Genomic DNA, 13,218 nt, shown 5'->3' on the forward strand with positions numbered 1-13,218 from the left:
CTCAGTGCAGTATTTTTGTTTGGGTGGTTTTTTGGTTTTGGTTTCCTGATACATTTTAGATATGTTTTACAGAAAGGCTGAGCTAAGGAAAAGAACTCAGGTTAACTGAGAATTGACAAGCAGATCAAAAGCCCTACTGTACCCATTTCACCTAGGCTTTATTGCTCGAAGAGGTTTGTGCTTATTAATATTGCATCCTGCTGAAAGACTAGAGAGGATAACAGGGGGAGAAGGTGGGGAAACCCCAATGCCTATTGAACTGCTATAAAATAAATAATTTTTAGAAATACAGTGAGGGGAAGGAGAAGGGCAGGGTGACTTAATCATATTTGCAATCTGGAAGATTTGTAGAAGAGATCAAATGAGTACAACAGTGAAGGGAAGGGGTCAGTTACAACTCATCGTAATGGTTTACATGGGGGATAATGATAACTAGGACTGGGAAGTGACAGTGGTAATGGAAAGAAAGTAATACATGTAAGCAACTTATACATAGAACTTGGTGATAATTCAAATTTGGTGAGAATGGGAAAGAAGGAAGGAGACATCAAATATATCTTATATTTTTAGGACAAACAAAATTTTGACCCCTTATTCTCCTCGATTTACATTGCTCCATTTATCAGCTCCTTTTCACTAACACATAAAAAACTTCCTGCAAGAGATTAAGATAGAAGGTGGGGGAGTGAGTTCTGGAGAAAGAATCATGGAGGAAATTTCTAGAGTGATAGAAAAGTTTCATAACTTGACTGGTTAGTAGTTCTATCAGTATATTATTTGTTGAGATTCACCATTAGGCATTTAAGATCTATGAACTATATTATATGGCAGTTATATTCAACTTTAAATTTAAACAGCATAAATTAACTTTGATGGGCAGTATAGTCTAAAGCAGGCAAGATGCAAAGCACTTAGAATGGTGCCTATCAAAAATAAACAATGCTGGCTATGATGGTAATTATATCATTCCTCTGTTTAAAACCTCCCAGTGACCCAAGTAATAAAATCTAAACTAAAAAAAAAGTTGCACCCTGCATCTATTCTCCAAGGTATAGGAGAGAGGAGGAGATATGGAAGGAGCAAGGAAGAGAGAAGGCTTATCCTCCCCAAAGCATCCTCAAAGGACAGTAGGTCTTTGCCTACTTGGAATGTCTACATGAAACCCAGGGCCCAGCTGTACACATAGCTACACTCCATCCTGACTGACAGATCACCCTCAACTTCAAGGTCATGTCCCTGTGAGTGTGGTACGTGGTGCTGAGCAGAGACAGACACTCACCGTGAAAACCACCTTCAGGTTGTTGAGCATCTCGATCTCCTTCGGGAAGCCCCTGCTGCCCCATCGCACCAGGTAGTTCTCACTGCGGAAAGAAGAGCGACGGTGATTACTGCGGCCTCGACATTCATCCCTGGTCATCTACCGTGTGCCAGACAGATGCCATCCTGGCTACTGGGGACACAGCAGTGTTTGAGATAGTCCTGGTCCTGCCCTACTAGAGAACACAGTCATGTCTGAAGACAGTCATTAGACTAGCAGGGACAAAGATGGATGGGCCCTTGTCTGCTCCAAACCTGCTTCCACCCCAGCTGCTGACCAATTCTTGTTTAAATTTTTTGAGAGTAGCTGCATGCTCTGTAGAATTATAAAGAATGGCAGAAATGACAGGGAAAGATTAGTATGTCTTGCCAAACAGAAAATAGAATGCATAGGTATGCATGCAATGTGTACAAAGTGGATAAGGTGAAACGTTAAAAATTGTTCAATCTTAAACTAAAACATACTTCTAGGAGCACATATATTCCATATGTATGTAACATCCTTGTGAATTTTTTTAAACAGGGAAAAAATAGATTGGCTCTTCCATACTACTCTCCTTTAGAGAACTTGAGATTTGGACTATTTTAAGTTACCCTTATTTTAAGTTACCCCTTGAATATCACACTGTGATATTTATTCACACTGTAAATGTCACACTGTGGTGGATCTAATAGGGCCTTAGTCATTCTATGAGATACACTTGTGACAACTCTTGGTAAGAAACTGTCCTGGAGGAAATGTTCTGGACGCCATTAGAATGCATGTCCTAAGGGGCTGGCCCAGGCTGGGTGGTCAGGACTAACTCCTTGGAGGAAACGAGAGGTAATAAAGTTGACAGCAGGAAAGGGAAACATTTCAGGCAAAAGTAACACATGTTTAAGGGCCATAGGAAGGAGCCTGATGGCATCTAAAAAACAGAATACTTAGAGGTAGGCAGATCATGCAGGCCTGGTCGTCTTTTCAAGTATTTTAACTTATTCACAGAGGCAAGCAACAGTTTTATGAGCGAACATGACAAAGTGAGTCCCTTTGTCCAGGATCCACTGAGGCTGAGGGTCCATCACTTGCTGTCTCACGTCTCCTAGAAACCATACACTATACATACACTACTATGCATGAGAACACATACATTCTCTCCTAGCCAGCACTTACTCAACTCAGCACAGTTTGCTGAGCTTACTCATTAAGTTTTCCATGCCACCCAGGAATGTATTTGGGAGGATTAAAAAAAAAAAAAAACAATGTAAGACTGAAAAGCTAAGTCAGTGCAAGAAGGTAGGACAAAGAAATTGAGCAAAGTTAAGAATGGCCTTCTTAAAGTTTTATTCTCTGTCCCCTCACCCTACAAGCCGCTTGACAGCCATGTGAGTAAAGTTCAAGGGAAACAGAACTAAGGGCAAACAGGAAGCACAGCTTCAGATCAATCCACCCACGGTTAGAATCCAATCAAATTAAACCCGTCACTTTATCTCTAGTTTCTAAGTTTTTAAAATTATTACTAGAATTCAAAACAAACTGATCAGGAAGTCTACATTTGAAAACAAAATTTCCCCTTGGTTAGTTTTGGGCTGCTTCCAGTGCAATACCTGCATAGTTTCCAGCAGCTTCCATTACATGTACCAAGCCCCTCAGTGGCCATACTTGCTTTGTCTCAACAGCAGGGACTGGCAATTTTCTCCAAGAAAAAATATAATCATAACTAAGAAAAGCAATTCCAAGGTCTGAGCTGGGCCCATCCATCCTTGCACAGGAAGGCCTGGTGTTTGACAATCTGAAGGATCACAACCCCCTCAGATGGTAAGGGAAGTCTTCTCGAAATGACAGCTTCACTAGAGGGAGGGGAGGAGGGCTCCAACTCCTCCCTGAGACTGGCCTGACAGAGGCCTTACCATGGGGCCTGATGCCTGAGCTGCTGCTTTTTATAGTCTTACATAACTTCTCTTTAAACTTCTCATACCACATTTCTTCAGAAATTGACTGAGGATCTGAGCACAATTCAGCTCAACATCAAGAGCTTGGACCCAGCCACATCCTTGCCAGCAGATGCTTCCACCTGCCTGCTGCTCACTGTACATCAACTCCAGCTAGGGCAGACAGGAGCGAAGGTTTCTTAGAAAAAAGAGAAGGGTTCCAGACTCAAGCTGCCACAGGGTGGGTTTCCAAACCCCGTGCCCCTCCTAGTGTCATCTCTTTGTCTCTGTATGTTCCTATTGGTTGATAGAGAGCTGCTCCATGTCACCATCACCCTAAGACACATCACCCCATTGAGCACATCATGCAACATGGTACATCAGAGCACAGAGCTGCCTTAGCACTGATCCACTGCCTCCCTCCACAAAGCAGATTTGGACTGTGTACCACCAGAAGAAGCCAGTAGACCAGGCACCCATGTCAATGTGGCCTTGAGGAGTTCTTATGTTTCCTTAGAGGCAGAAAGTGTCTTTTTCACGCACAGCTGCCTTGGCAGCAAAAGAAGAGCAAGGGGCCTATGAGATGTGATGTGCTTCAAAGTGGGTTCTAAGAGAGCTAGCACAATTGCCTTCACACTTATTAGGTGCACTCTGAAGAGTGGCATGAAAACTTGGGTGACAACAATTCAGGACTCTTGAGATAATTCATTCTCTGGGGCCAGACTAAAGCGAGAAGACAAGTCAGGTGGACATGGGTATAAATCTCAGTTCTGCCATTTAGAGATATGTGTGTTTTGGGGCAAGTCATCTGACCTCTTTGAGCCACGTGTTCTCCCTCTCAGAGTACAGAGGAATGAGGATCCAGTAGGATCAGGTGTGGCTCTCAGGTCGGTTTCTTAGATGGACAGTATCCAACCCATCCTCCCAGCTCATAAGTCTCCAGGACAGCCATTATGGACTACAGCACACCTCAGTTCACATGGCATCCTATATTATTTCATCTAGTCATCGTAACCATGTTAGAAAGATACGATTTTCTCCATGTTTGCCATAAAGGAAGAGAAATCATGCTCTAGCTCCATTCTAAGGCATCAGGTTGTAACTTGAAATATGAAACTCCATGCTGCTGTAAAATATTACTGGAAGAAACAAGAGGTGGTCTTGTGGGGAGAATGACATCCTGAGCCACAAATAGAGGCAGGGGTCCAGCAGTGCAGGTGGGGGTGCACCCAAACCTCTTCCCTGGAGAACCATTATGATGTTATTCCTTCCAGAAACTGAGGGACCTCACTGTCTTCATTTCCAAGAGCAATAATTAAAGGAGCCAAAGTATTAGCCACTATTGCCTGAAGCACAAGCATCATGGCCCTGGGCTGTGCTTTTCATCTGTCATGAAAGAAATGACCCTGGAAGGTCGGCACTCAGAGATCACAAATGTGAGCCACAGCCTTAGGAAAGGTTAGCCACCTGTCCAAGGTCAACAAGGAGGACATGGCAGGCCATGGTGTGAGCCCACACAGACTTCAGACCTTGCGCTCTTAGCCCATTGCTGCCATGGGAGACCTGCAGTTGTTCTCTCTCTCTCTCTCTCTCTCTCTCTCTCTCTCTCTCTCTCTCTCTCTTTCTCTCTCTCTCTCTCTTAAAATTATTTTTTATTATTTTCCAGGATGCAATTTTGTAAATATAGGGATTCCCCCCTTTTTCTCCATCTTCTGGGATATAGATTTTCACTATTCATTTCTTACTTACCATTCGAAAACTTGGTATTTTTATTACACCCAGTGCTACTTGTCTGAATCTTGTCTTTTGGTAATTAAATCCTACTGACAAAACTTTGCAACTCTAGCCCCACTATGGGAATGATCTGGTGGCCAGTAATCCTTCCCCCCCCCCGACTCCCTTTCTCTCCAGCCTTCTACACTCGGGGTCAGTCTGTTTTTCTCCCAAATGGAGTCCGCGCCACACGTGATGTTGGAAAGAAGAGATGTTGACTGCACTGCCGACTCCAAATTCCCACCCGCAGGGAATCTGCATGATCCATCCCAAAGACACCTACCTGATGACCATTTGCCTGTTGGGGTCGTAGAGTGACATGAAGAGTTCAGCGTCTTCCCCAATTCTGCACACAAAGTTTCTCACGAAGACATAGAGGCTGTGGGTGGGGGATGAGGAGATGCGGGAATACATTCCATAATCTGGCTGGTCTTTTGTCTAAGAGATGGAAGGAAAAGGTGAGGGCAACAGTGAGAATTATAACAGTAACACTCGGGACAAAGACAGGTAGCCCAGGATATGACTGAAAGCCACTTAGGCTTAAAGCCCCAAAGCATCAGCATTACACCCAGCCCCATTACTATAATCTGACTCAAGCTGCTTGGACTGTTTTGGGCCTTCATCTTCTTATCATGGGAAATACCACCAATGACTCAATCTCTCATAAACAGGTATCAGAGAAAGGACAAACTATTTTAAAAAAACATTTCATCAAAACTATTAATTTTGCTTATTAAAAGATGTATTTTTGAAAATGAAAAAGTTAGGTCAGGTGCAGTGGCCTAGTAGGCTAACCTTCTATCAGTTAGTGCTTGCCTGCTCCATTTCTGATCCAGCTCCCAGTTTATACTCTGGGAAAGCAGCAGAGGATGGTTCAAGTCCTTGGATCCCCTGAAGCCACATGGAAGACCCAGAAGTTCCTGGCTTCTAGCTTCAGATTGGCTCAGCAATAGCCATTGTAGCCAATTGGGAAGTTAACCAGTAAATGGAAGACCTCTCTCTGTGTTTTTCCTTCTTTCTGTAAATCTGCCTTTATAATAAAAATAAGTAAATCTTTAAAAAAGATGTTTAAGCTAAAAAAGTAAGGCACAGGCTGGGAGAAACAGACAAAGCATACGTTTGATAAAGAATTTGTATACAGAATACATATACAACTCTTATAACTGACTGTAAAGAGAACCATTCCAATCTGGGTAAAGTACTGGAACAATTTACAAAGAAGGTACAAACGGATACAGATAGCAAGCATGTGAAGTCTCATTCAGCACCACTGATCATCATGGCACAGTCACTATAAACAGCACAATAAACAAGACAATATCAAGTGCCAGCAAGAACGTAGAGCAGCTGGACTTCTCTCTACTGCTGATGGGAATGAAAATTGGATGATCTCTTTGGGAAATAATATGGCAATACAATGTAAAAGTTGTACATATGCTATTCAACAATCCCACTGCAAGGACTGAGACATGTCTGTGCAAGGATGTGTCTGCCAATGTTCATGGCAGCATTCATTACAATAACCCAAACTGAAAGCTACTAATCAGTTAGTGATACATAAACCTACAATGGGCCGGTGGTATACCAACCCAACAATGAAAAAGACCAAAGTGCTAATATGCGCAATAACCTGAACCTCAAAAACAGCACGCTGAGTAAAACGGGTCAAACACAAAAAGCTAACACTCTGATTCTATTTATATGAATCTCTAAAATAGGTGAAGCTACAGTGACAGAAAGCGAAGTAGGAATTGCTGGGTTTGGGGATGGGGAGGGAGCACGAAAAACATTTGCCTGGTGCAACCTTTCTGTCTGGATTGTCATAGGGTCTATTCAACATGACATCAAAGATTCATTATAGCTTAAAACGGGTGATTTTACTCTGTGAAAATTATACCTCAAACCATCTAAAAATAATACTATTTTTCAAATGCTGCACAGTAGGTAAAACGCTTTTGTAAAAATATAAATTGAATTATGTTAACCATTCTTTAATATTTTTTTTATTAGTTTCTCACAAGACTTGCAACATTTAACCCCTTTCCAGGCCTGTTGAGAGAGGCCTCCATCTGCTCGTTGCCTACACTCGCCACTGATCACACAATCATTCACACTGGACCTCTTCCTCCTGAAATACTCAGAACTCTGTCCTATCTCAGTCCTACCTTGCACCTGCTGCTCTCCCTTACCTAGGACACCCTGTCCCTAGGTCTTCCCAGAACAGGTACCATTGATTTATTCAGGTGTCTCCTCAGCAATTTATTTGGGTTTATTTTAATATCTTTGCTTTCTCTTGCCTCTAGAGTCTAAAAACATCATGAAATCAGGAAATGTGCCTGGCATTTAACTACCTGCGGGACAGATGCTGAATGAGTTACAGATCTGAGTATAAAAACACAATAAAACACGTGTGGTTCCTCATCCTCTCAGTTCATAGGACAGATGGTCCTTGAATAATTCAGAGTCTGGGTAATGAGCCTATTATTTTAAGTTTATGATGTGCTAAATGCCCGCCTCATTTGGCCAAAGCTCACCATTTCTTCTTTGATTCGCTCTGTGATTTTATCAGTCGCTTCCTCGTGGGCATGGAATAAGCTGATGACACTGGTATTATCAGGGTCCAAGATGTTTCCATCCTCATCCCTGACAATTAGATCCAGCTCAAGGATTCTGAAAAGCAAAAAGAGATGAAGATACCTCAATGGGGGCCTTTCGGATGATGGTGGGACATTTTTTTTTTACCAAAAAGTTCAAGTGATAACTTAAGATCATAGTGTCACATAAAAAAACTCTATTCCAAAAGACCTAGATATGCATCCAACATTGTGGCATAGTGGGTAAAGTTGCTGCTTTGTTACACTGGTATCCTAAATAGATGCCAGTTCATATCCCAATTATTCCACCTCTGACCTAGCTCCCCGTTAGTGTGCCTGGGGAATCAGTGAAAGATGGCACAAGTATTTGGGCTCCTACACTCACGTTAGAGTTCTAGCAGAAGCTCCCCTGACCACTGTGGCCATTGGAGAGTGAATCAGCAGATGGAAGAATTCTCTCCCTCTCTCTCTCAAAACAAATATGTAAATCTTTAACAAAAAGATTCAGACACATTAGGGAAAGTACACATTGGTCTAGCAGCCTCTTTGAGAGGTGCTGGGTCAACATGTGTGATTTTTAAAGACATGCTATTTCCTGTCATATTAAATAGAAAAAAAAAAACCCACACACCAATAAAGACTCTGTGAGTGCATTGTTCACATTTTTTTAAAAAGCTGATTAAAAAAAAAGCTTCTCTCATAAAAGAAATGGCTAAATAATGTGATATTGCTGACACAATATTCTAGCATAGATTAGAATATGTAATTTCGATATGATTAATGACATATCTCAATGAAAATATTCAAGTGTGCAAAGATGCATATAATATGTTTCATGCAAAAAGAACAAAAAAAACCCATATTTGTTGCTTGGGCACATGGATAAGAATAAAAAAAATAAGCAAAAAAAAAAAAAAAACCAGGTCCAAATTTACAAGACAAATCACTTGTGAGGAATGATCAGAGCCTGGGAGCTGGAGGAGATCAAAGCAGACATGTGACTTGTCTCCACATGTTTAACGTTTTAGTAAATATATAGAGAGGAGGGTGAGAGAAGGCAGTAATACATTTTTCATTTAAAAAATTTTAAAAAGGTAGTTGGGACACACAACAACCTCAAATCTATTGAACAACATCCACAGCTTGTTTTTCAGCTGCTTTGTCACATGATTTTCCCTGCTTGAAACTGATCTGTTGGCGCCACACCTGCCATCCTGCTCAGCGTCAGCGGCACTGAGCACAGGGGCACTCACATAACACTGAAAGTGAGTTTGTATACATTGCCAGACACACATGAGCCCATGTAATTCTCCCAGCAATCCAAAGGGGGGGTACTCTTAAAAACCTTAATTTATGGTGAACAGACTAGGCAAAAGAGGCAATTTGGTTAGCTGCAGGACACATAGCCAGTAACAATGAAGATGACATTTTTGACTGTGCTCTTGACCTCTGTGGGGTCTGCTTCCTGGATAGGGAGAGCTTAGGAGCAGGGTATGGGATAGGGGTGGGGTGCAGGTTTGCAAAGGCTTTAACTTGAAGTTGTTTTTGCTTTTGATATTGAGCTGGAGAACCTCAGCTACTCATCCCATCAAGGAGGGTGGAGGGGATGCGGGTGGGTTTCAGGAAGACTGGCAGCGCTCCTGCTTGGACACCAGTGTCAAGCAGGAGATTCTGGATGGGCAGCAAGGGCAAATGAAGGAGACTGGGTCTTCATTTCTTGTCTGAGAATCGAACAGAGAGGCACATCTCTCACACCTCAACCAAATGCAAACAGATGGGAGCCTGGGCTCACCCATGTGTCCACATTCATTAGGAAATTAACTCCCAGGCAGATGTGACTCATAATACTGTACAGCCACACTGCCTGGCAGGCAAAGCCAGGGGAACAACAGCATCCAGCTAATGCTGAGCAGAGAGGCTGGTGTGACCTTAGAAAAGACAGAGCGTAGCCGATACATAATTTAATGCCAGGATCTCTCTAGCTCTTTCTCCTCAAAATTTATCAAAGTGGGTTCTGTTCTAAACTATTTGAATAAAACATTCCCTTAGGTGCAACTAGCTTGAGATTAGGAGAAGTCATTCAAGGATCTTCTCCTTCCTTCGATCCCAGAGAACTTATCCAGGACCATCCCACCCTAACTCTGGGGAGAAGGGAAGAATTCCCATGGCCCAGGGCCAGGAGAGTATGTCCAGTAACAGGACAGCAGCATCTGGAACTTGGTGGCCACTCATGGAAGGGAGACGAGCCTCCTGATACTTTCTCATCAGGTTGTAACCCCGATGCTGTTGTCTGTTCAAGGAAGTGACAAAATGAATTCAAGACAGTGACAGAGCAAAAAGCTCTCTCTGCCCCAGGACTAATCCTGTCCTACATCCTCTCAAAAGCAACATCAATACATGTTTGTATTTTTAAAAATCAAAGTATAGAACACAGAAATGATTTTCGCCATGGCTCCCCATCACCTTCTACACAAATCCAGGTTCTGGCACTTGACACTTGGGTCCTCATGCTTCCGGTCCCTAGCGACCTTCGTGCCCTCCTCTCCAAGGTCACCTTCAAAGCTCATATCCCTTCATGTTTGTTCCTTCTCTCTCTGAGTGCCTCTGCCATCCTTGTTAGATTTAGAGAATTTCTCATCCTGCCTGGCCTCCTGTCACCTTCCTGCCCAGGCCTCTTCCTCTCCTAGGGTTATACAATGTCCCACACAAGGTGTCTGTTTATGAGGGGCCTTCATGAAGTTCATGAAGAAATAGAATCAAGGGCCCAGTGCAGTAGCCTAGTGGCTAAAAAATCCTCGCCTTGCACGCACCGGGATCCCATATGGGCGCCGGTTCTAATCCCAGCGGCTTCACTTCCCATCCAGCTCCCTGCTTGTGCCCTGGGAAAGCAGTTGAGGACGGCCCAAAGTCTTGGGATCCTGCACCTGCATGGGAGACCCAGAAGAGGCTCCTGAACCCTAGCTTTGGATCAGCGCAACTCCAGCCATTGCGGCCGCTTGGGGAGTCAATCAGGAGATGGAAGATCTTCCTCTCTGTCTCTCCTCTTCCGTGTATATCTGACTTTCCAATAAAAAATGAAATAAATCTTACAAAAAAAAAGAAACAGAATCAAAAGTATGAGTTGCTTGAGTACCAAAAAATAAAAAATTAAGCATATGTGCAAAAAGTGTATCATGAAAAATGGCATCTCTACTTCCCTTACTAACCCCGCACAGTGTCTGGGAAGCAGCAGAACACAGCAGTTAGACCTTGAATTCTGCTGCCACGCCCCCTGCATCCTGGGAAAAGCTGCCTAATCACTGGGCCAGCCTCAGTTTTCCCATCTGAGATGTAGGGATGGCAATAGTTCCTACCTCACAAACTGGGTCTCATGTGAGAGTGTGTAACTTAGCCTCTTGGCGTACAGTGAGCACTGCATGGGTGACCATTTGATCTTACTGCTGGCATTTTTTTCAGTGCAAGTTTTTTTAATAGTTGCTGTTGTTATAAAAATAAAAAGACTATATTCCGCATCTGATCTAACCTTTGGAGCCTAGCAGGCGTGCAATGCAAGTCTGCTGTGTGAATGAAAGATGGGAGCAAAAGAGGGATAACATGGATGAACCCATTCTGCTGCACACTTCTCTGACCCTCACAGCCACAGGTCAGTGTCCCCTTTTACTGCTCCTGATCCTCTGGCCAATGCTAGGCCCCCAGGCCAGCACAAAAGTGCCTAGTGCCTCTCCCCTCTGAAGCTGTCAGAGACAGGAAGCAAGAAGCCAGGGGCCCCTTGGCTCGGGGCCTCCGTCTCCGCAGCAGGACATCTGTCACTTCCCTAAAGGAAACTGAGATTGAAAGCAAAGGGCTTGGTCAGGCAGATGCTGCAGAGCCTTCTTTGCCAACGCAACCATTCCCCCAGCCATTCAGTTATCGCTCTCTGAACACCTGCTGTGGGCAGATTTGGTTGCGCACAGGGACAGAGGCCTTGTCTGAGGGAAGCTCCCAGAACAGCAAAGAAGGTGGGCCAGGCAGGAGACAACTGCTCTCCTGGATGCCTTTTAAGGACCTTCAAGAGCCAGTGACTCAAGAGAGGGTGGGTAAGGGAAGGCTTTCCTGTGTGGCAATCCTTTCATCCATCCTTGATCCTTCCTCCGAGGATCCCTTGTTGAGGAAGTGACATCTGAAGGAGGCAGATGGCAATGAGCAAACCACCGTCACTTCCCATGCTCCCAGCTGCAACTGGACTCAGTTAAAGAGGCCACTGCAGGCACGGCAGAGTGGCTATGTGACCAACCTCCCTGTCCATTCTTGATGGTGTGCTTTGTAAGCAGCCCTGGAAATGCCAGCCAGCCATCAGGGGATCTAATAGACGGACTATGCTCCCAGGACAGCAGGCCGCTGGAAGGGGGATTCATTGACTTTCTTCTGTGTGTTCTCATCCCAGCACCCATGACAAGGACAACTGGCTATGGAGAAATCTTCCTATCAAGTGAGCTCTTTCTGCTTCCCCTCCAAAGTCCCAGGCTTTGCAGCCTCCCAAACATGCCAGGTTCTCTCATACACCCTTACAAACTATCACATGGCTTTATCCTTCCAATTTCAATTCAGAAGTCACCACCTCCAGGAAACCTCCCTGGACTTCCTTCTCCATGTCAAATTAAGAGTGCTTGTGCTTCCTAAGTCCACAAACTTATCGGGATACAAGCCATCAGCTCACCTGTAGCTTTTCCCACTAAAAGGACTAGGATACTGTTGTGCACAGGGACTATTATTTCTGTAGCCCCAAAGCCAACAGAAAAGAAATCCAATGATTTTAAGTTGGGACAAAATAAATGAATGGGTGTGTGGAGGGCATTCAAGAAAGCAAGCAAGAAAGAATGCCCTGAGAATTCTCAAACTCCATCCATGGACAGTGAGGCCCAGGTACTTTGACCCCGAGCTAGGCCACCTGGGTCTAAATTCTGGCTCTTCCACTTCCTAACTGTGCAACTCTGGCCGAGTGACCTAAGCTTTTTGAAAAGCCTCGATTTCTTTGGTAAAATGAGACTAGCAAAAGCACATTCCCGGGCTCGGCAGCGTGGCCTAGTGGCTAAGGTCCTTGCCTTGATCCCATATGGCTGCTGGTTCTAATCCCAGCAGCTCCACTTCCTCTCTATCTCTCCTCCTCTCAGTATATCTGACTTTGTAATAAAAATAAAATAAATCTTTAAAAAAAAAAAAAAAAAAAGCACATTCCCCATGGAAGCCTTGGGAGAGCCACATGAAACAAGGCGTGTAAAATGGTCAACACCAAGCCTGGCACATAGGAGCTTTCAGTGTTAGCTATAATATTATTAGCTCTGCTATTATCATCCATTGATTGCTCTCCCTCAAAAAACTGTTTCATTTTCTCCTTTAACTTCCTAGCCATCAATGACAACTAATTGCTGCCTCTCTTCCCCCTTTCTGGCAAGACTTTTGTTTCTGTGCTTTTGAGTGAGCCCATGGCATGTGGCTTGGATAACTGAAAAAGGGGGAAAGGGACAGAAAGTCTCACGCTGGGATGTAAAGCAGAGTCTTCTAGATGCAGGGATGAAATGACATCTAAGCTGAAAGTGCCCCAGCGTGACTGTGCTGCCCAGTCCCTCGGAAGCAGGTTAAATGA

General features: G+C 43.9%; 1 protein-coding gene across 2 annotated transcripts in view; it reads right to left on the reverse strand.

The window, feature by feature from the left end:
- Positions 1–13,218, reverse strand: part of DOCK2 (dedicator of cytokinesis 2) — a 526,535-nt gene that overhangs the window by 474,165 nt on the left and 39,152 nt on the right. For both annotated transcript variants that reach the window (XR_009247240.1, XM_058677931.1), the window contains exons 7-9: positions 7,536–7,671; positions 5,285–5,439; positions 1,280–1,361 (exon numbers count right to left, since the gene is read on the reverse strand). Coding sequence is in view for 1 of the 2 variants with exons in the window: in XM_058677931.1 (XP_058533914.1) it covers positions 1,280–1,361; positions 5,285–5,439; positions 7,536–7,671 (373 nt within the window). In the remaining variant the exon portion in view is untranslated. The remainder of the gene's footprint in view (positions 1–1,279; positions 1,362–5,284; positions 5,440–7,535; positions 7,672–13,218) is intronic.

The sequence above is a fragment of the Ochotona princeps genome, chromosome 19, assembly GCF_030435755.1.
Source record: "Ochotona princeps isolate mOchPri1 chromosome 19, mOchPri1.hap1, whole genome shotgun sequence".
NCBI lineage: Eukaryota > Metazoa > Chordata > Mammalia > Lagomorpha > Ochotonidae > Ochotona > Ochotona princeps.